Raw genomic sequence first — 22,266 nt, 5'->3', positions numbered from 1 at the left:
TTTTGTATCCTGTAAAGTTATACGCTTGTTTATGTGTAAGCTCAGTTTTTTGGGGGGTGGTGCTGACAAGGGTCTAAGAGAGGCTGACAATGTTGCTGTGGGCAACCAGCTGGCTTGATTGTAGAATAAACAGATGTATAATTTGTCCAGCTGGGCTGTACTACATGGGGACAGAAACAGTGAACTGTAGAACTGCAACAAAATGGCAAATAATATTTTGGAACCCATGAAGAGAGACCTTCACAGGTCAAATAATGATCACAAAGCATACTATGTACATTTTGATACTGTGTTATCTGCAACTTCTGCTGATCAATTGTCATATAGCCATAGACTTACTCACTGATTTGAGCATCTGTCTGTGTTTAGTGACAAGTCACTTTTAACATCCTAAATATCCCCAATGGTAATTATGATCATCACATTTACAACTAAACATGCAGCAATATGTGGCATATACCTGGGTAATGCTTACAGCAGCTTTCTTTTTGCCAGATTGCAAACCTCACATTGGCTGTGGTAGTGGAGAGGTTAGGATGGATTGTGCCAAATTGAAAGGGGGATAATTAGAGATAGCCATGATAGGCTCGATGTCGCAACCTGGCTCATGCTAACACCCTGTCTCTCACCATGATTGATAAGGGATCTTTAGAGGCCACAGGGAGTCAGATTTTAAGTGTCATCCAATAAAAGGTGACAGGAAATTAGCATTGTATCTGTGTGCTACTTCAGAGACAACATCAGTGTGAATGAGCAAATCTTATATGGGTCACATGTAAAACTGAGTGTGGACAGTCATAAAAACAATATTGTATATACACTGAAAAAAATATAAAACGCAACATGTAAAGTGTTGGTCCCATGTTTCATGAGCTGAAATAAGATCCCAAGATTGTTCCATATGCACAAAAATCTTATTTCTATAACATTTTGTGCATGTCCCTGTTATTGAGCATTTCTCCTTTGCCAAGATAATTCACCTACCTGACAGGTGTGGCATATCAAAAAGCTAATTGAACAGCATGATCATTACACGGGTGCACCTTGTGCTGGGGACAAAGACCACTAAAGTATGCAGTTTGAGGGAGCATGTAATTGGCATACTGGATGCAGGAATGTCCACCAGAACTGTTGCCAGGAAATTAAATGTTCATTTCTCTACCATAAGCCACCTCCAACATAATTTTAGAGAATTTGGCAATATGTCCAACCGGCCTCACAAACGCAGACCACGTGTAACCACGCCAGCCCAGGACCTCCACATCCGGCTTCTTCCCCTGCAAGATCGTCGGAGACCAGCCACCCGGACAGCTGATAAAACTGTGGATTTGCACAACTGAAGAATTTCTGCACAAACTTTCAGAAACCATCTCAGGGATGCTCATCTGCATGCTCGTTGTCCTCACCAGGGTCTTGAACTGACTGCAGTTCGGCATCATAACCGACTTCAGTGGGCAAATGCTCCCCTTCAATGGCCACTGGCACACTTGAAGTGTCCTCTTCACAGATGAATCCCGGTTTCAACTGTACCGGGCAGATAGAAGACAGCTTGTATGGCAGCGAGTGGTTAGCTGAAGTCAACATTGTGAACAGACTGCCCCATGGTGGGGTTATGGTATGGGCAGGCATAAGCTATGAACAACGAACACAATTGCGTTTTATCGATGGCAATTTGAATGCACAGATATCCCATCACGAGAACCTGAGGCCCATTGTCATGCCATTCATCTGCCGCCATCACCTCACATTTCAGAATTATAATGTACGGCCCCATGTCGCAAGGATCTGTACACAATTCCTGGAAGCTGAAAATGTCCCAGTTCTTCCATGGCCTTCATACTCACCAGACATGTCACCCATTGAGCACGTTTGGGATGCTCTGGATCGACGTGTACGACAGCGTGTTCCAGTTCCCGCCAATATCCAGCAACATCGCACAGCCTTTGAATAGGAGTGGGACAAGATTCCACAGGCCACAATCAACAGCCTGATCAACTCTATGCGAAGGAGATGTGTTGCGCTGCGTGAGGCACATGGTGGTCACACTGTTTTTTTTAATCCACGCCTCTACTTAAAAATTTCAAAAATCATAAAAATGGTTAAAGCAGGTTGCCTATTCTGAATGCACTGGGTGAGGTAGGTGCTGATACAGAAGCAGGTGTCCCAGTAAGACGACGATAGGGAGAGCGACGTCAGGTGGCATTTTAGAGTCTGTGCTCCCGTTCATTTTCTTCTTTCAGTCATAATCCATTCAATGTCCATTATTGATTTGTGTGTGGCTGGATACTGTGACGCACAGATAACAGAAATAAAAGGATAAATGCGGGAGAGTTCTTCACAACTGCATGGCTTGTTTGGCACTGAACTAAAAGACAAAGGAACGCGGGTATTTAATGAGGGAAATTGGTTGCAGGTGCTCTCAGAGCATAGAGATGTATAGAGATCGCTAATGCTCAATAGCCTGTATAACACAGGAAGTTCCATTTGAGGACTGATAGTAGCGATCTCTACACATCTCTGTGGCTCAGAGGTGCCTGCAATTATAGGGAGAGTTAACAAAAGGGAGAGTTAACAAAACATTTACATTAAAGGGACAGTTAACTAAAAAAGCAACTTCATTGCTTAGAATAAGCCATCCCCCTATTGAGTATGTTGACTTTCCTTGGAAAAGCTTTCCTGCTCATGAATGATTTAGAGCAAATACTGTATCTGTCAATGTAGGCCCACAGGAAATGCCATTGCATTTTTACTCAGTGCTGGGAGCAGAGCAGACTGTATATACCATTGCTGGGAACAGAGCAGACTGCATGTAGCATTGCTCAATTAGAGGAGGGAAGAGGGAAAGTAATACTGAGGGAGAGAATCATGGAGAGAGGGAGGGATAGAACGAGGGAGGGCGGGAGCTATGCAAAACAACAAAAATCAGACCCACTTCTGATGTAATTATACACACATTGAAAGACAAAGAGAGGAGACAGACAGTGTCCATATGTGAAGTGAGTCATCACTGCCACTCTCAATCCTATGAGCTCAAATTATTATTTACCAGTACTCTTTTTCAACAGAAATGCCCTACATTAGAATGTAAAAACATCCAAAACTAAAAATAGCACTGCAGGTTACAACACAGCAGTGGAGTGCATTATAGAAAGGGCTTCAATTTGGTACACTATTTGCAGTGTGTTATGAGAACTGTTTAGATTAGATATGTCACCATGGTGTATTTATCCTACCGGTGTAGAGGTACTGTAATGTCACAAATGTGCAGCTTTGGCCAGTTTTGTCCTGTGTCATGAATTATACATAAGTCCTGGCAGCTTCAGCCCCCCTCCTGTGCTCCCAAAGGGGAAAGATTTCATCCCATTTGGCTATGACCACATGCAATAATCTCCATCTGCCTGTTGTCATGCAACTGGAGGTCTTGGGGAATTCTTCAAATTAAGTTGTTAGTGTGGTAATCGTCTACGTCACCTTTCAGGGAATTACAAGATTTTTAGGAAACCAACATGAAAAAAATGGGGTTTTTGATTGATTACATTCTGATTTTGAACAGCCCTTTTACAGTGCTATGAACATCATAGTGTGTGCGTGCAGATTAAAATACAGTAGGCTGTGGTCCATGCTGGGAAAGGTGAGGCTCTTGTGAGGCTTGTTTTCTCTCTGGTATAATTAGGCTGCTGTTTCCCAGCTGTTATATCAGCAGCCCTCCCACAGGAGCTTCTTTCACTGTAATTAAGTCAAGCAAGAGAGCCAGAGAGGAGAGGAGACACATCTCTCCAGGTGGGTAAATAGCAGCGCTAAACACTAGCTTCCCATACAGTACATGACTTTCCATCCACACCAATGCAGTTGGGCATGTTTGTAGACTGTGGTCCTGTCCAAATCTCTGGGCTCTCTTCTCTTCACTTTCCTCTCCTCTCCTCTCTACATGTCTCTTCCTTTTTCCTATTTCGGTCAGTGCAGTTCCACAGATGTCCCTCTGATTGGACTTAAAGACAATGTCTTAACAATGTCTTAACAATGTCGACTGGCTGACTATGATTGGGATTAATAATGTCGACTGGCCTCTGACTGTGTGAACGAACTGGTGAGGTCGTCTTCAGGGTAGGTCAGAGGTAGGGTTGCAAACGGTCGTAAACTTTCCGGTAAAAAAAATTCTGAAATTTTCCATGGGAAGTTAAGCCGGGAACTTTGCTTAAATTCATAAAAAATGTTAGCTTATAACAGTGAACCTTTTTTGTGGGATACACAAGGCAATTCTAGATCTTGTGGCATATTTTGGTTAAACTATCCCCAATTCAATAGAATTGCAACCCTCTGCATGCACAGTGCATTCTTCCATCACATGTACAGTCATGGCCGAAAGTTTTGAGAATGACACAAATATTAATTTCCACAAAGTTTGCTGCTTCAGTGTCTTTAGATATTTTTGTCAGATGTTACTATGGAATACTGAAGTATAATTACAAGCATTTCATAAGTGTCAAAGGCTTTTATTGACAATTACATGAAGTTGATGCAAACAGTCAATATTTGCAGTGTTGACCCTTCTTTTTCAAGACCTCTGCAATCCGCCCTGGCATGCTGTCAAATAACTTCTGGGCCACATCCTGACTGATGGCAGCCGATTCTTGCATAATCAATGCTTGGAATTTGTCAGAATTTGTGGGTTTTTGTTTGTCCACCTGCCTCTTGAGGATTGACCACACGTTCTCAATGGTATTAAGGTCTGGGGAGTTTCCTGGCCATGGACCCAAAATATCGATGTTTTGTTCCCCAAGCCACTGAGTTATCACTTTTGCCTTATGGCAAGGTGCTCCATCATGCTGGAAAAGGCATTGTTCGTCACCAAACTGTTCCTGGATGGTTGGAAGAAGTTGCTCTCGGAGGATGTGTTGGTACCATTCTTTATTCATGGCTGTGTTCTTAGGCAAAATTGTGAGTGAGCCCACTCCCTTGGCTGAGAAGCAACCCCAAACATGAATGGTCTCAGGATGCTTTACTGTTGGCATGACGCAGGACTGATGGTAGCGCTCACCTTGTCTTCTCGAGACAAGCTTTTTCCGGATGCCCCAAACAATCGGAAAGGGGATTCATCAGAGAAAATGACTTTACACCAGTCCTCAGCAGTCCAATCCCTGTACCTTTTGCAGAATATCAGTCTATCCCTGATGTTTTTCCTGGAGAGAAGTGGCTTCTTTGCTGCCCTTCTTGGCACCAGGCCATCCTCCAAAAGTCTTTGCCTCACTGTGCGTGCAGATGCACTCACAACTGCCTGCTGCCATTCCTGAGCAAGCTCTGTACTGGTGGTGCCCCAACCCCGCAGCTGAATCAACTTTGGGAGACGGTCCTGGCGCTTGCTGGACTTTCTTGGGTGCTCTGAAGCTTTCTTCACAACAATTGAACCGCTCTCCTTGAAGTTCTTGATGATCCGATAAATGGTTGATTTAGGTGCAATCTTACTGGCAGCAATATCCTTGCCTGTGAAGCCCTTTTTGTGCAAAGCAATGATGACGGCACGTGTTTCCTTGGAGGTAACCATGGTTGACAGAGGAAGAACAATGATTCCAAGCACCACCCTCCTTTTGAAGCTTACAGTCTGTTATTCGAACTCAATCAGCATGACAGAGTGATCTCCAGCCTTGTCCTCGTCAACACTCACACCTGTGTTAACGAGAGAATCACTGACATGATGTCAGCTGGTCTTTTTGTGGCAGGGCTGAAATGCAGTGGAAATGTGTTTTGGGGATTCAGTTCATTTACATGGCAAAGAGGGACTTTGCAATTAATTGCAATTCATCTGATCACTCTTCATAACATTCTGGAGTATATGCAAATTGCCATCATACAAACTCCGGCAGCAGACTTTGTGAAAATTAAAATTGTGTCATTCTCAACTTTTGGCCACGACTGTACAGCTGATTCTCAAGATCTTGCACACTAATGAGATGCTATAGAGCCCACACTACTACACTGTCTGAGCCAAGGACTACATGCTTTCTGGTAAGTTTTGATTACAATACTGGGTGGGGTGAATATATTTTATATGATATACAGAATTTTTTGTTAACTAGTAAATAGTAGCCTCCAGCAAAGTGTGTTTAAATATTTTCTGAATTGATAACAATTTCTGCTAGTTAGTTTTTGCTCCATGTGGTTTTTAGCTTGCTTAAGCCTGCTAACTGAGGAGTGTTAATTCACCTGTTTCCGTACATGTTTCATTTTAAAACATTTATCTTACAAAGGAGTTGTTTAATCTAACTGCTTAACAATTTATCTGTACATGGAATTGTATTATTATTTTTTTACTCATTTATTTCTCATCTTTACCGTAAAATGCCACGGGCACTATCTGATGTGTGGAGACATTTCACTGTAGCTAATGTAGAAGGAAAAGCAGTGTACATTTGCAAATACTGTGCCAAATCATATGTGAAGAATGCAACAAAGATGCAGATTCATCTGGCCAAGTGCATAAAGTTCCCTCAACCCTCACAACAAGCAACCTCTGACAAAAGTCCCTCTACTTCTATTTGAGGTGAAAATGATAAATCGATAGCAACAGCTCATGGTCCTCCTGGAATCAGATTTTTTTTTTTGACTCAATGGAGGAACGTAGTCAGAGAAATGCTGATGAATGTCTTGCTCGAGCTGTGTATGCAACTGGTTCACCGCTGATGCTCACAGGCAATGTGTATTGAAAGAGATTTCTGAATGTTCTTCATCCAGCGTACGCCCCTCCAACCAGACATGCTTTATCTACTCATTTGCTGGATGCAGAGTTCAACAGAGTTCAAGTGAAGGTCAAGCAAATCATAGAGAAATCAGACTGTATTGCAATCATCACTGATGGGTGGTCAAATGTTCGTGGGCAAGGAATAATGAACTACATCATCTCCACCCCTCAACCAGTATTCTACAAGAGCACAGACACAAGGGACCACAGACACACCGGTCTCTACATTGCAGATGAGCTGAAGGCAGTCTTCAATGACCTTGGACCACAGATTGTATTTGCACTGGTGACAGACAATGCTGCGAACATGAAGGCTGTTTGGTCTATAGTGGAGAAGTCCTACCCTCACATCACACCCATTGGCTGTGCTGCTCATGCATTGAATCTCTTCCTCAAGGACATCATGGCACTGAAAACAATGGATACACTACAAGAGAGCCAAGGAAATGGTTAGGTATGTGAAAGGTTATCAAGTTATAGCAGCAATCTACCTCACCAAGTAAAGTGAGAAGAATAAGATCACCACATTGAAGCTGCCCAGCAACACCCATTGGGGTGGTGTTGTCATCATGTTTGACAGTCTCCTGGAGGGGAAGGAGTCTCTCCAAGAAATGGCCATATCACAGTCTGCCGATATGGACAGCCCCATCAAGAGAATACTCCTGGATGATGTATTTTGGGAGAGTGGTAAGCAGCCTGAAACTCCTGAAACCTATAGCAGTAGCCATTGCAAGGATTGAGGGAGACAATGCCATTCTGTCTGATGTTTCGACTCTGCTTGCAGATGTAAGAGAAGAAATCCTTACTGCCCTGCCCACTTCACTGGTGCTCCAAGCAGAGGAAACTGCAGTTCTGAAATACATCAAAAAGCGTGAAGACTTCTGCCTTAAGCCCATACACGCCGCAGCGTACATGTTGGACCCCAAGTATACTGGCAAGAGCATCCTGTCTGGTGCAGAGATCAACAAGGCCTATGGTGTCATCACTACCGTGTCTCGCCACCTTGGCCTGGATGAGGGCAAGGTTCATGGCAGTCTGGCAAAGTACACTTCCAAGCAAGGGCTTTGGGATGGAGATGCAATATGGCAGCCGTGAACAACATATCTTATCAGCCACCTGGTGGAAGGGACTTTGACGATCTGAGGCTCTTTCCCCTGTTGCTTCTATCATCCTCCAAATCCCACCAACATCAACTGCCTCAGAGCACAGCTGGTCCTTGTTTGGGAACACACACACCAAAGCACGCAACAGGCTGACCAATACAACGAGCCATCCTCAACAAGGTTGGAAAGTGACAGTGAAAATGAGGCCTCAGAGTCTGATGTTCAAGAGGTGGACATTGAGGAGGTCCAGGGAGAAGTAATGGAAGACTGAGAGGAAGACAACCACAGCTTTAGAGTTTCTAGACTATAATTTTACAGACGAATGTTGAAAACGTTTTTGGGAGATGTGATGGATCATTGGGGATCATTCAATATTCCCTTTCTATAGTTGTTCAGTGAAATCATCCCATGTGAAGAGTCAACTCATTTAATTAAAGTTTAATTCGTAACTAAATTGTATTTTTATTGATATAGGAAGGATTTAATCATTTGCAATTATGTCTACTTATGATGATGTAAAATGTTTATGTTTCTGTCTCCATATGATATGGTAAATATATCCAATACAAAAAACATCTACATTTTAAATCAAATCAAAGTTTATTTGTCACGTGCGCCGAATACAGCAGGTGTAGACCTTACAGTGAAATGCTTACTTACAGGCTCTAACCAATAGTGCAAAAAAGGTATTAGGTGACCAATAGGTAGGTAAAGAAATAAAACAACAGTAAAAAGACAGGCTATATACAGTAGCGAGGCTATATTAAGTAGCAAGGCTACATACAGACACCGGTTAATCAGGCTGATTGAGGTAGTATGTACATGTAGATATGGTTAAAGTGACTATGCATATATGATGAAGAGCGAGTAGCAGTAGCGTAAAAGAGGGGTTGGCAGGTGGCGGGTGGTGGGTGGGACACAATGCAGATAGCCCGGTTAGCCACTGTGTAGGAGCACTGGTTGATCGGCCCAATTGAGGTAGTATGTACATTAATGTATAGTTAAAGTGACTATGCATATATGACAAACAGAGAGTAGCCGCAGCGTAAAAAGAAGGGTTGGGGGGGCACACACAATGCAAATAGTCCGGGTAGCCATTTGATTACCTGTTCAGGAGTCTTATGGCTTGGGGGTAAAAACTGTTGAGAAGCCTTTTTGTCCTAGACTTGGCACTCCGGTACCGCTTGCCATGCGGTAGTAGAGAGAACAGTCTATGACTGGGGGGGCTGGGGTCTTTGACAATTTTTAGGGCCTTCCTCTAACACCGCCTGGTGTAGAGGCCCTGGATGGCAGGCAGCTTAGCCCCAGTGATGTACTGAGCCGTACGCACTACCCTCTGCAGTGCCTTGCGGTCAGAGGCCGAGCAGTTGCCGTACCAGGCAGTGATGCAACCAGTCAGGATGCTCTCGATGTTGCAGCTGTAGAACCTTTTGAGGATCTCAGGACCCATGCCAAATCTTTTTCGTTTTCTGAGGGGGAATAGGCTTTGTCATGCCCTCTTCACGACTGTATTAATATGAATTAGTATTAATATTAATGGTATTAATATTAACTTACATATATTTTCATTAATTCACAGAAAGTTTCCACCTCTGAATATTCCCCAAAATGTGCAACCCTATTCAGACGTCAGCGATCCTTGGTTACAGGCCGTAGTGCCTTACTAATGCTATTAGACTACATCTTAAAGGGGGGGATCAGTGGAGGGCTTCCACTCTAACAGAGAGAGAAACCCCTCTGTTATCAGAATAGATAGAATGTTGGATCGTCTTAAAAATACACAAGACCTGTTGGTCACTGAAAGGGGATCGAGGTGCACGATCCCCTCCAGTTTGTGTGTGTACGAGAGAGCGAGAGCGATCCATTCTGGGTTTGTTGACAGAATTCCCCATGGCTGTCACTGAGAAGTGGGGTACAGTCTGCTTAGCGCTGGGCTGCTCTTTAACTGTGACAGGAATCCTGTGTGAATAATTGCTGGAGCGGTTTAGTGGAGAAAGCCACCTGGTGTAGCAGTTGGAATGGATTCGTGTGCTCTGCAGAGGGAGGCTAGGATTGGGGGCTAGAGGTAGAGGAAACTGTGCACCTGTTGTGTGTGGTTCTCATAATGCCATGAACATACAGGGGGATTACTATCCTTTGTACCACTATCCTGTGTGAGCAGGCAATAATCCTATAATCTGGCATGCATACATCCACGTAAACACACATGCACTTTCATACTCACACACACACATTCAAAAAAGCTGTGGTTTTTACAGTACTCTAGCCAAATCACTTGAAGCCATCAGACCTAGGTTGAAATACCACACTGGACAAAAATATAAACGCAACATGCAACAATTTCTAAAACTTTACTGAGTTATAGTTCATATAAGGTAGTCAGTCAATTGAAATAAATTCATCAGGCCCTAATCTATGGATTTCACATGACTGGGAATACAGCTATGCATTTGTTTGTCATAGATACCTTAAAAAAAGGTAGGGGCATGGATCAGAAAACCAGTCAGTATCTAGGATGACCACCATGCTGTCGTACACGTCGATCCAGAGCATCTCAAACATGCTCAATGGGTGACATGTCTTGTGAGTATGCAGGCCATGGAAGAACTGGGACATTTTCAGCTTCCAAGAATTGTGTACAGATATTTTTGACATGGGGATTCATCCGTGAAGAGCACACTTCTCCAGCGTGCCAGTGGCCATCAAAGGTGAGCATTTTCCCACTAAGTCGGTTATGACGCCGAACTGCAGTCAGGTCAAGACTCTGGTGAGGATGACAAGAACGTAGATGCGCTTCCCTGAGACGGTTTCTGGCAGTTTGTGCAGAAATTCTTCATTTTGCAAACCCACTGTTTCATCAGTTGTCCGGGTGGCTCGTCTCAGACGATCCCGCAGGTGAAGAAGCGGATGTGGAGGTCCTGGGCTGGTGTGGTTACACGTGGTCTGCGGTTGTGAAGCTGATTGGACTTACTGGCAAATTCTCTAAAGCGACATTGGAGGCGGCTTATGGTAGAGAACTGAACATTAAATTCTCTGGCAACAGCTCTGGTGGACATTCCTGCAGTCAGCATACCAATTGCACGCTCCCTCAAAACTTGAGACATCTGTGGCATTGTGTTGTGTGACGAAACTGCATGTTTTAGAGCACCTTTATTTTCCCCAGCACAAGGTGCACCTGGGTAATGATCATGCTGTTTAATCAGCTTCTTGATATGCCACACCTGTCAGGTGGATGGATTATTTTGGCAAAGGAGAAATGCTCACTGCACAACATTTTAGAGAGAGAAAATTTTGGGGATATTTTATTTCAGCTCATGTAACATGGGACCAACACTTTACATGTTGCGTTTATATTTTTGTTCAGTATATTTGAAATATATCTAATGCCTGTCTGTCTGGAGTTCCAGGAAGCTGGGGTTTAAGACATTTTGTAGACTTTTTTATTGGTTCAATTGCAACAGGCAAGCTCAATCAAGCACAAATACAGTATTTGAGATGATTTGCACACACTTAATGTATTGTGAAACCTGTTGTAAAATGTATTTTAATGTTACCTTTTTTTATTATAATGTATATTACTGCCTTAATTTTTGCTGGACCACAGGAAGAGTAGCTGCTGCCAAGGCAGCAGCTAATAGGGATCCTTAATAAATACAAATACAAATTCAAATAGTATTTGAACCCAGGCCTGGAAGCTGTGTGGGTGAGTATGACTGTTGGTGACGAGTGTGACAGTTTGCACTCAGGCAGACCAATGTGACGTATTGACACTGGGATTTAGAGGTCAGGGATGACCACATAGCAGGCAACCCCCCTTGTTGATCCATTCCGTGTGTAATCCATCTGTGTCAGTAGATTAGTGTTACACCTCAACACTGTTGAAGCTATCTATTTTCAGACATTTAGGTATGCAACCCATCTCATTAGTCTTTCTGATGTTTTTTGTTGTTGAGTGATGTCATTTGATTAAATGGAAACACTAATTCACAATGTGCATTAAATTAGTGTTGTTATAACCAGAGGCAATGATTCCTGCATACAGGGCAATTCCCCGATGGATATTCACCAAACACAGCCTACAAAGTGTTTAATGGAGACATATGCTGAGCGTGTTAACATGTTGGGACAAACACACAAACATGGTCCCAGGGGGACCCATTAAAAAGGTTGGCCAGATTGTTTAGGAAAATCTGTTTCCAGGTTGTTTCAGGTTTCTTTGTTGGGGGGGAAGTAGCCTATATGAGATAATGCAAATGTTACTTTCATTTTATCTGACTTGTTTCTCATAAGCAAAGGCTTCCAAAGAACCAATAGATACTACAAAAACATCAGTTGCGTACTTTGTGAGCTTGTAGGAACCTTTAGGGAGTCATTCCTACACTTAATAAAAGGTGCTATCTAGAACCTAAAAGGGTTCTTTGGCTATTCCCATAGGAGAACCATTTAAATAACCCTATTTGGTTCCAGGTAGAACCTTTTTTGGTTCAATGTAGAAGCCTTTCCACAGACGATTCTACATAGAACCCAAAAGGATTCTACTTGGAACCAAAAAGGGTTGTCTTATGGGGACAGCCTAAAGACGCTTTTGGAACCCTTTTTTCTCAGATTGTATAATTCATAGACACTATGCTGAATGAAAAAAAAAACTCAGTATGGATTTAGAATGTTATAAAATGGTGAGATCGTAAATGTGTACTATATTCTAAAGGGAAGGGAGTAGAACAGTGTTTTCCAACACTGACCAGTTGTCTTTTCCCCCCTGTCCCTCTTTCAGGAGAACCCGTACCTGTGTAGTGACGAATGTGACGCCTCCAACCCGGACCTGGCTCACCCTCCCCAGCTGATGCAGGACCGTGAGAGCAGCGGCCTCATCACCTACTGGCAGACGGTGACGTGGAGCCGCTACCCGGAGCCCCTGCTGGCCAACATCTCCCTGGCCTGGAACAAGAGCTTGGAGCTGACCGATGACATCCAGGTCACTTTCGAGTATGGCCGCCCCACCGTCATGGTGCTGGACAAGTCCCTGGACAAAGGGCGCACCTGGCAGCCCTACCAGTTTTACGCCGACGACTGCATGGACGCCTTCGACATGCCCGCCAAGCAGGTGCAGGACCTGTCGGCGACAAACGTGACTCGGGTCATCTGTACCGAGCAGTACTCTCGCTGGGTGGGCTCCAAGAACGAGAAGGTGCTGCGCTTCGAGGTGATGGCGCGCTTTGCTATCTTCGCAGGGCCCAAGCTGCTCAATATGGACAGTCTGTACACACGCATGGAGAGTATGAAGGGCCTGAGGGACTTCTTCACCTTCACCAACCTGAGACTGAGGCTGCTGAAGCCGGCCTTGGGGGGAACCTACGTCCAGAGAGACAACCTTCTCAAATACTTCTACGCCATATCCAACATAGATGTACCAGCCAGGTAAATACACACAACCTTACCTTTCTTTGCCTCTTTGGACAGTATCTCTTGCAAAGATATTTGAGTAAGGGTCTTTTTTTGTAGTCAAATGGCAAAATGCACAGTCCTAATGTTATACCGTACAGTGTACACTGTATACAATAGTCCAGAAGGAAAGAGTGGCCAAGGTCTTGGTTTCTGATGAGGAGCTGTGCAGGAAATTGTCTGAAACACAAACCGGCTTGATACTGTCAAAGAAACGGTCGCTCTTTCTACTGACAGTCAAATCTATAGCAATCCAATCTTAGTGCTAAATCAGTAACCTTTGCTAATATAAATATTGATAAAAATGTATGAATTAGCCCCTCCAGGCATCATTGCATTGCCCAAACCTCCGGTAACACAAGCTGTCAATCAATAGTTATTCCTGTATGTCAAAGAGCAAATTGTTTTTAAAGGGGGTTGAGGATGGGGGCAAGGGAAGTTGAGCAGTCAAATGGACCCATGACTGATGTTCACTGGTTTATAATGATCAGGGAATAGGGACATGTTAAGCTAATAACCACTAGGAAATTCTTCTTGGATATTTTGATCATCCCTAAGTATTGAGAAGCGCTTGCAGTGTTTAAATAAAGGGGATGGGACGGCCTCCCTGATGGCCTGTGTGTGTGTGCCTCCCTACATGGACTGCACACATGGATGGAGGAGGCCCAGGGCTCTATAATGACATCAGGACCATCAGCACAGGGATGGAACTGACTCCTTCTCCTACTCCCCCTTTTCTCTCCTCTCCTCGCCTCCCTCTTCACTTCTTCCTACTCTCCCTTTTCTCTCCTCCCCCTCCCCCTCCTCCTTCTCCACCCCCCCTCCTTCTGCTCCACCTCCTCTTCCCCTTCTCTCCTCCCCCTCCTCCTTCTCCACCCCCCTCCTCCTTCTCCTCCACCTCCTCTTCCCCTTCTCTCCTCCCCCTCCTCCTTCTCCACCCCCCCTCCTCCTTCTCCTCCACCTCCTCTTCCCCTTCTCTCCTCCCCCTCCTCCTTCTCCACCCCCCTCCTCCTTCTCCTCCACCTCCTCTTCCCCTTCTCTCCTCCCCTCCTCCTTCTCCACCCCCCCCCTCCTCCTTCTCCTCCACCTCACCTTCCCCTTCCTCCTCTCCTCCCCCTGCTCCTTCTCCTCCCTCCCTCCTTCCTCCTCCCTCGTTCCTCAAAGTGCTAGTTTGAAGCGGCCTCAAGGAGGAAGGACCATAGCTTGCCTGTCCTTAGATGGCACATATTATTTTGACAAACAGCGTGCTAGAGCAAACCAGATATATCTGTTTCTCTCATTCTGTCCGTGCGCCTGTTAAAAGAAGGATAGAACAAGAAGAAAAGAAGGAAACCATTCTCAGACCTCCACTCTGGTCACTCAGCGTGCATGGGATCATTACTATCCCACAGTCTGAAATTAATCTGTCTGCTTAGAAAACGACTAAACCGCACACACACACAAGCCTGATACGGCAATATCTAAATAATCACCAGCTGGTGTGGATGAAGTTGAGCTGGCCGGGTAGTCTACAAATAGAACATTACAAAATCTTTATGGTGTGGAGCCTATTTGTGTCCAGAAGGCATTTGAAAACCCTTGGTTTGTATTATACAAACACATATCTAAATGAATCATATTGTGACAATCAGGAAACTATTAAATAAAGGGTGGAAATAGGGACGCTGTCATTGATAGGTGGATTGGGGTGAGAGTGACCTCTGTCCAGCCCACAACAACCAGATGTTCCAGTTTTAAGGGGAAATGGAAAGAGAGCCTGTGTCACGTTCCTGACCTGTTTTTCCTTTTTCTTGTATTTATTTAGTTGGTCAGGGCGTGAGTTGGGGTGGGTTGTCTATGTGTTATTTTCTATGTTGGGATGTTTGTGTTCGGCCGGGTATGATTCTCAATCAGAGACAGCTGTCAATCGTTGTCCCTGATTGAGAATCATACTTGGGCAGCCTGGGTTTCACGTGTGTTTTGTGGGTGTTTGTTTCCGTGTCTGTGTTTGTTGCACCACACGGTACTGTATCGGTTTATGCACTTCGTTTATTTGTTTTGTAATTCAGTATTCAGTTTCGTTTTAATAAATCATTATGAACACTAATCACTCTGCGTATTGGTCCGATCCGTCTCGCCTCTCCTCGTCCGAGGAGGAGGAAGAATATGACGATAGCCGTAACAGCCTGTGATGCGACTTCCACTTTTGGACATTAACAAGGTGACACTCCATCTTAATTCCTTCTCCACATTTACTGGATTGGTTGAACAGCACAGAAGATAAAACTGTCGGGGAAGGTTTTTATTTATTTTTCTTCTTGTCAAGACCAATAAGTAGGGGATATAGTTTCAGGTGTATCTTTTACGCCTGCTACGTTAGGTTAGTGTGAGAGTGACCCTGGTGCATACAGTATTATCTTGTTTCGAGATGGCTCCAGTTGTTGGGTGTAATATATTGGCATAGCCATCATCTGTCTGACCTCCTCGCCCACCTTCCTCTAATACACAATGATAGGAGACGTCGAGCTGTCAGCAGAAACCCAAGTGTCAGACAGACAGAGGCCCCACTAATGCTGTCTTCATCTGCCTGGGCTCTGTGAGGTGGTCTGTGTAAACTTTGGTCCTGTTTCGGGCACCTGTCACAGTGGGGAAAAGGACCTTGACACTAACAACTGTTTATAATTAATAATTTTCCACGAAAGCTTGAAGTTCACAGGCTTGTCTCAAGTTAGGGTTCCAGACGCTAATTTTTGCCTGTTGGGTTTCTGTGATTTTTTTTTCTTTTCCAAAACCTAGGTAGTGAGAATGTAATACTGTATAATGTTAGGCCTGATCCTCCTTCCACACAGTCTAATTAAGTGACTGTGGAACAGGGGATTTCCTTGGGCTGGGACTAGGGAGACACATGGGCAACCTGATTATATAAGTGTGGAGGAATACCTCTGTGTGCTAACATGATTCATTTTTTCCCACAAGGATCCTGTAGGCAGAGCTGACAGTGACATTTTGAACTCTCTCCCTTTAAATCTCCTGCTTCCTCTCCCGTTGGAAAACAGCTCCATGTAAAAAAAATAAAAAAAAAACATGTATCCAGACGGTAAGCTCTTAGAAAGTAAGTGGATTAAGGGAGAGACCAATAGGAGAGACCACTATATTTCTCTCCAGATCCTCCCAATCCAACCACCTCTAAACATGCACCACCCCAGCCCACAATGGCTGTTAATAATATAGTAATATACAGAACACAGGCATTACTTTGTTAACTGTGTTTAGCAGTGTTGGAATGAGAACTCTACCATTGGAGAGAGTTTTCCAGCCAATCATTTATATCCACACAGACAGTCCAGTCGGCATGGCGTCCAGATAGTTGTCAAACGGTGTCCTCTCAGGCCTGTGTACAGGAGCTCGGAGTGGCTTTTCTCCATTGCTGGTGTTGCTGCACTGTGTTGTGACTGTGGAGGGATTTGAGCTGTGAAGAAGACAGGGTGGCTGATATTACGAGGAGCCCAGAGAGAGTGTCTCCCTAAGATGACAGTCTGTCACACCTGACAGTGACAGCAGTGACCCTCTCAGCCTTATGGGCCTGTCCAATCACAGATGTGAAAAGTATTATGGGATATATCCTTAACTGTCACTGTGACAAAGGGCTGGTCTCTGACACCATTATTTTACCTGCCTATGTCCTTGTAAGGTCATTATTTGAGTGGGGGTAAAAAGGACACGTGTATCTGGAACTGACTCAACTGAGGGCACACTCTGGATAGATCTCTGTAGAGCACAGAAGAATAAATGTCAGTATGACCTCAGCACAACTTTCTTGTCTTGGGTAAGGCAAGGGTAGGGATGAAGTTAGTGCACTGCTGCTACTGTGTCTATAGGCTACAGTCTTTCTGTACATTTTTGCTTTGGTCTGCAATTGGTTGTGCATGATGCAGGACTTGGCCTAGTTTTGGGAGCATATTGTGCTTCTAGAGCGGAGTCGTGTGCTGTGGAGCAGTAGTATGAGGAAAAACATTATGAATGTAATGATTGCAGGTTGGGAGTGAGGGGAGAGGGCACTTAAACAACTTTCATGAGACTACTGAGTTTGCTTCTAAAAAATCCTTATGCCATCACAATCAGTGCTGTCTGTCAAACATCCAGCAATGGGCCTTGGCTTCAGTGAGGGCGAGGTCAAATGCTCAATCGCGCCCTGTCTGGAGTCGGTAAACCACAAGAGAATGGATGCCTGCCCTTCCATTGTACAAGTAATTATATACAGTACATATATCATTACTGGTATGTAATCGACAGATTATCAATAATGATATGCTTCTGGAGGAAACTGCAAGGCGTCACTTAGTGTCACGATCGTCAAAGGGACTGAGAGAGGACCAAGGCGCAGCGCGTGGAAAGTACATCTTCTCTTTATTAGAAGAAGGAAAAAACCGAAACAAAAACAACAAACAGACGAACGTGAAGCTAAGCAAGAACTAAGTGCATACATGCAACATAGAACATCGACATAGACAATTCCCCACAAACAGCTAAAGCCTATGGTTGCCTTAAATATGGCTCCCAATCAGAGACAACAATAACCAGCTGTCTCTAATTGAGACCCAATTCAGGCAACCATAGACTTTCCTAGATACCTACACTCAACCATAGACACAGCTAGACTTCTATACTAAACATGAACCCAACTACTCTAATAAACCCCCTAAACTTTACAACCACCCTAGACACTACAAAAAACACATACATTCCCCATGTCACACCCTGACCTAACTAAAATAATAAAGAAAACAAAGAATACTAAGGCCAGGGCGTGACACTTAGTTAGTGCACATACAGTTTGTTTGTCTGAGGGATTCTGCCGATAGAGCCGAAACCTGGCTGGCATGATGACACCTGTGCACGGCATGAAATGGCACACACACACTCACACAGTGGCATGGAGTGTAGTAACATTTTGTGGAATCACGCTGACTCAGCACTTGATTTTGTGATTCTGTGAACTTTGTGTTGCTTTGTCGAGGCACATGCTCTTCTCATTTACATTTTTTTTAAATATATTTTTATTTAACCTTTTATTTAACTAGGCAAGTCAGTTAAGATCAAATTCTTATTTAGAATGACGGCCTACCCCAGCTAAACCCGGACGACGCTGGGCCAATTGAGCGCCGCCCTATGGGACTCCCAATCACGGCCGGTTGTGATACAGCCACTCGGGTATTCCCAACATTTTCAAGACTGTCTGCAGAAACGGACCGTTCTAGAAAATGTATGTGAAATGCATTGTGTTATTATGTCTGTTTATAACTTTAATTTGAAAGCCTTTTAAGGAATTGCTGTCTGCTCCTACTGAATGTTTAGTAGGCCTACAATATATCAGTACAGTATGCCTGTTCACAAGACATACTGTACTGAACCATAGTTTTCCAACAGTTATTTTCTCTCTGTGTTTCCCTGTAGGGGAGTAGCTTATTGTATGACTAATGATGCTCTGCCCAGGCTTAGGATGATAACAGAGTTAACCAGTCCATGCTTTCTGCCCTGTCGTTGTCAGCTTTGGGTTGCAGATGAATTATGAAAATAGAAAACACTGCTCACCGTCTGGTACTCCAACACTTACAGTTCAACCCTAATGCGGCTAATGAAATTAACATTTCAGGGGGTTGGAACATGAGGAATTAATGCTGTCATCTCAGGAAGTAAGCTCTGTATGAGTGGAGAACAGCACACTCTCTCCCACGCTCGCTCTTCCCAGTCCCCCTGCTCTGCTATCCGGTGTATGTGACAATAAACATACTTTTTGGGGGGTTGGTTACTGTTGGGGCATCATTACCCAATGAGATGAAACAGCCATTTGACACTGTGAGCTTCTAGTGTGTCAATTTGTGAATAAAAAAGTAATCCTCTGACTAGCTTTGCATTGCAATAAAGGTAAAAAAATAAAATATGAATTGTCACAGCAGGATCATTTTGGGTCTGTTATCGTTATAGTTTATTGTCAAAAACTCTATCTTCCAGATTGCTGAAGTAAGATGTTATTAAGCAAGAGGATAAAGGTTTCTATTTGTAGAGGGAAATATTGAAATGTAAATTTACAAGGGCTTAATTGAGGGAGTAAAGCATCATTTGAAGTGAAGAGTGGTTTGTTTCCCCAATGATGCCAGTTTTTTCAAAGGTTACTCTGCGGACAATTTGTCTCTTAGGAAAAGGCTGGAAATGTCTGGTTTTCATGCAGCAAGCAACGTTTGCAGATATGGGATTTTTGAAAGGCTGCTAAGTGTGGGATCCTACTTGTATGCCAGCAGCACCTCAGGCGTAAATATCATGGCAGCCTACATGGATCCCATGCCCCCAGGGGCCCAAACAAAAGAGGGTGTCCTTATGAAGGCAAACAGAATATTTCAGCAGCACGCTGTCCCTCATCAAATTTTCATCTGCCCAATTCTATGATGAGGAGGACTATTTTTGGTGCAGCTCCATCACAGTAGGAGATCCCTGGCCAGCCAACCTGTCCATCCGTCCTCTAATGATCGAGAGCATACGGGTCATTATCATTACCCAGCTAGCACATTTGGTTCTTTGGAAGTTGTGGGAGCGCAAGTTTTTGGTTTCCCATTGGTTCTGGGAACAAAGCCATACGTACCTGACCGCTTTAAAAACGTTCAGTTTTACCGTTCTGAGAATGTAAGTGAACATTTCACCTGTTCTGGGAACATACATTTTTAGGTTGCAGGGAGGTTCTGAGAACATTTTACTATTGTTCCTTTAACCTTTTACTGGGAGTTCATTTTTTTACGTTTTGAGAATGGAGATTATAGGTTATTTGAGGTTTTTGAATAATGTTTCAATAAGACTTTTGATAACACTGCTAGATTAGGTTAACTGTTTTGAACTCATGCTGTGTTCAAATACTCATACTAACCATATTATTTGTGACGTAAATTGAGTATATAGTATGCTTATTGGTCATATTATGGATATAGTGAGTATGCCAAAAGTTCCCGGATGTTGTACTACATTCGCCAAAATACGAAGTATACAAGCAGTGGACACTATTTCTGTGCTTTTAGGGCCCATAATGCAATTCTTCAGAAAATGGGCGTGGCTTCACATCGTTTTCAGATTTGAAGAAAATGGCGTTAAATATGCAGCCGAAGTCCAACGTGAGCGGATACAAATTCCTTGCTTTAACTAATTATGACAAATGTTAAGAAAATGTTGAGCAATGTAATAAAGCTATGCCTTTTCAAATAAGTTAGCTTTCACGTTATGTTGGCTGACAATTTGTTAGCTACGTTATCCTTATGAACCACATAGCATATCATTACAGCAGTATGTACCGGTATGTTAGCTAGCTACCTAACGTTAGTTGGCTTATAATATATCAAACTTACCAGTATATTAACTATATGCTATCTAACTAATTACCCAACATTTATTGACTTGATTATTCCCGTCATTCTTAGCTTAGCTAAATGGTATAGTTGTTGTGCATTCTCAATGGACATTCGGGTGCTTTCGTAAATTCGCTCTGGTGATCTACTCCAATTTCAGAGCACTCTCCTCTGAGTGTACCAGAGCGCAGAATAACTGATGAATTTACGAACACTCAACACCCGTTGAATATGGCCAGTGTCAGTAAACATAAGCAACATTAAATTGTTGCCAGCAGCACAGTTAGTCACCAATGGTCTGGATAACATGAAAACCGCCTAACCAGCTCTGCTAGGTTGAGTAAAATGGTCAGTGAGGTGTTCTCTCATTTGTGTCTGGAAGTAGCTAGCCAGTTAGCTTGGGTGCTTGACTGTCGTTATGAGGCCAGAAAGCTCGGGTCAACCCTACTCCTCGGCCAGAGCATCCAGTGTGCGCTCTGAACACCCCGAACTTACAAATGGACAATCTGACAATGCTCTGAATTTATGAACGCCCAGAGCGCACTCTGAGCACCCTCTGGTGCTCCAGATTGAATTTAAGAAAACACCTGAAGTCGTAAAAGAAACAAGCTAGCAAGAGGTTGCATAGCAACAGCATCAACTTTCGGTAGACAGGCAAAGCTCTAGTACGCTCAACTGAAAGGATACCGTTCGTTTACAGCAGTGGTTTCCAAACTTTTTATAGTCCCGTACCCCTTCTAACATTCAACCTCCAGCTGTGTACCCCTCTAGCACCAGGGTCAGCGCACTGTCAAATGTTGTTTTTTTGCCATCATTGTAAGCCTGCCACACACACACACTATACTATACATTTATTAAACATAAGAATGAGTGTGAGTTTTTGTCACAACCCGGCTCGTGGGAAGTGACAAAGAGCTCTTATAGGACCAGGGCACAAATAATAATATAATAATAATCAATAATTTAGCTTAGTTTTTAACCATATTACATATAAAACCTTATTTGTTCATCGAAAATTGTGAATAACTCACCACAGGTTAATGAGAAGGGTGTGCTTGAAAGGATGCACATAACTCTGCAATGTTGGGTTGTATTGGAGAGAGTCTCAGTCTTAAATAATTTCCCACACACAGTCTGTGCCTGTATTTAGTTTTCATGCTAGTGAGGGCCGAGAATACACTATCACATAGGTACTTGGTTGTAAAGGGCATCAGTGTCTTAACAGCGCAATTTGCCAAGGCAGGATACTCTGAGCGCAGCCCATTCCATAAATCTGGCATTGGCTTCTGATTTAAATTCAACTTTCACAGAACCGCTTGTTGCAATTTTGATGAGGCTCTCTTGTTCAGATATCGGTAAGAAGACTGGAGGCAGGGCATGAAAAGGATAACGAATCCAGTTGTTTGTGTCATCCGGTTTGGGAAAGTAATTGCGCACCCAACTCCCTCAGGTGCTTCGCTATATCAGATTTGACATTGTCCGTAAGCTTGAGTTCATTTGCACACAAAACATTATACAGTGATGGAAAGACTTGTGTGTTGTCCTTGTTAATACAGACAGAGAAGCGCTCCAACTTCTTAATCATAGCCTCAATTTTGTCCCGCACATTGAATATAGT

General features: G+C 43.6%; 1 protein-coding gene across 1 annotated transcript in view; it reads left to right on the top strand.

Moving 5' to 3' along the window:
* The window catches only part of LOC120050492 (netrin-G2-like), a 69,273-nt gene that overhangs the window by 1,343 nt on the left and 45,664 nt on the right, over window positions 1-22,266 (top strand). The window contains exon 2 of the mRNA XM_038997085.1: window positions 12,614-13,257. Coding sequence (XP_038853013.1) covers window positions 12,614-13,257 — 644 coding nt within the window. The remainder of the gene's footprint in view (window positions 1-12,613; window positions 13,258-22,266) is intronic.

Source organism: Salvelinus namaycush, chromosome 1 (assembly GCF_016432855.1).
Source record: "Salvelinus namaycush isolate Seneca chromosome 1, SaNama_1.0, whole genome shotgun sequence".
Classification (NCBI taxonomy): domain Eukaryota; kingdom Metazoa; phylum Chordata; class Actinopteri; order Salmoniformes; family Salmonidae; genus Salvelinus; species Salvelinus namaycush.
This window is presented reverse-complemented; position numbering and strand designations above follow the sequence as displayed.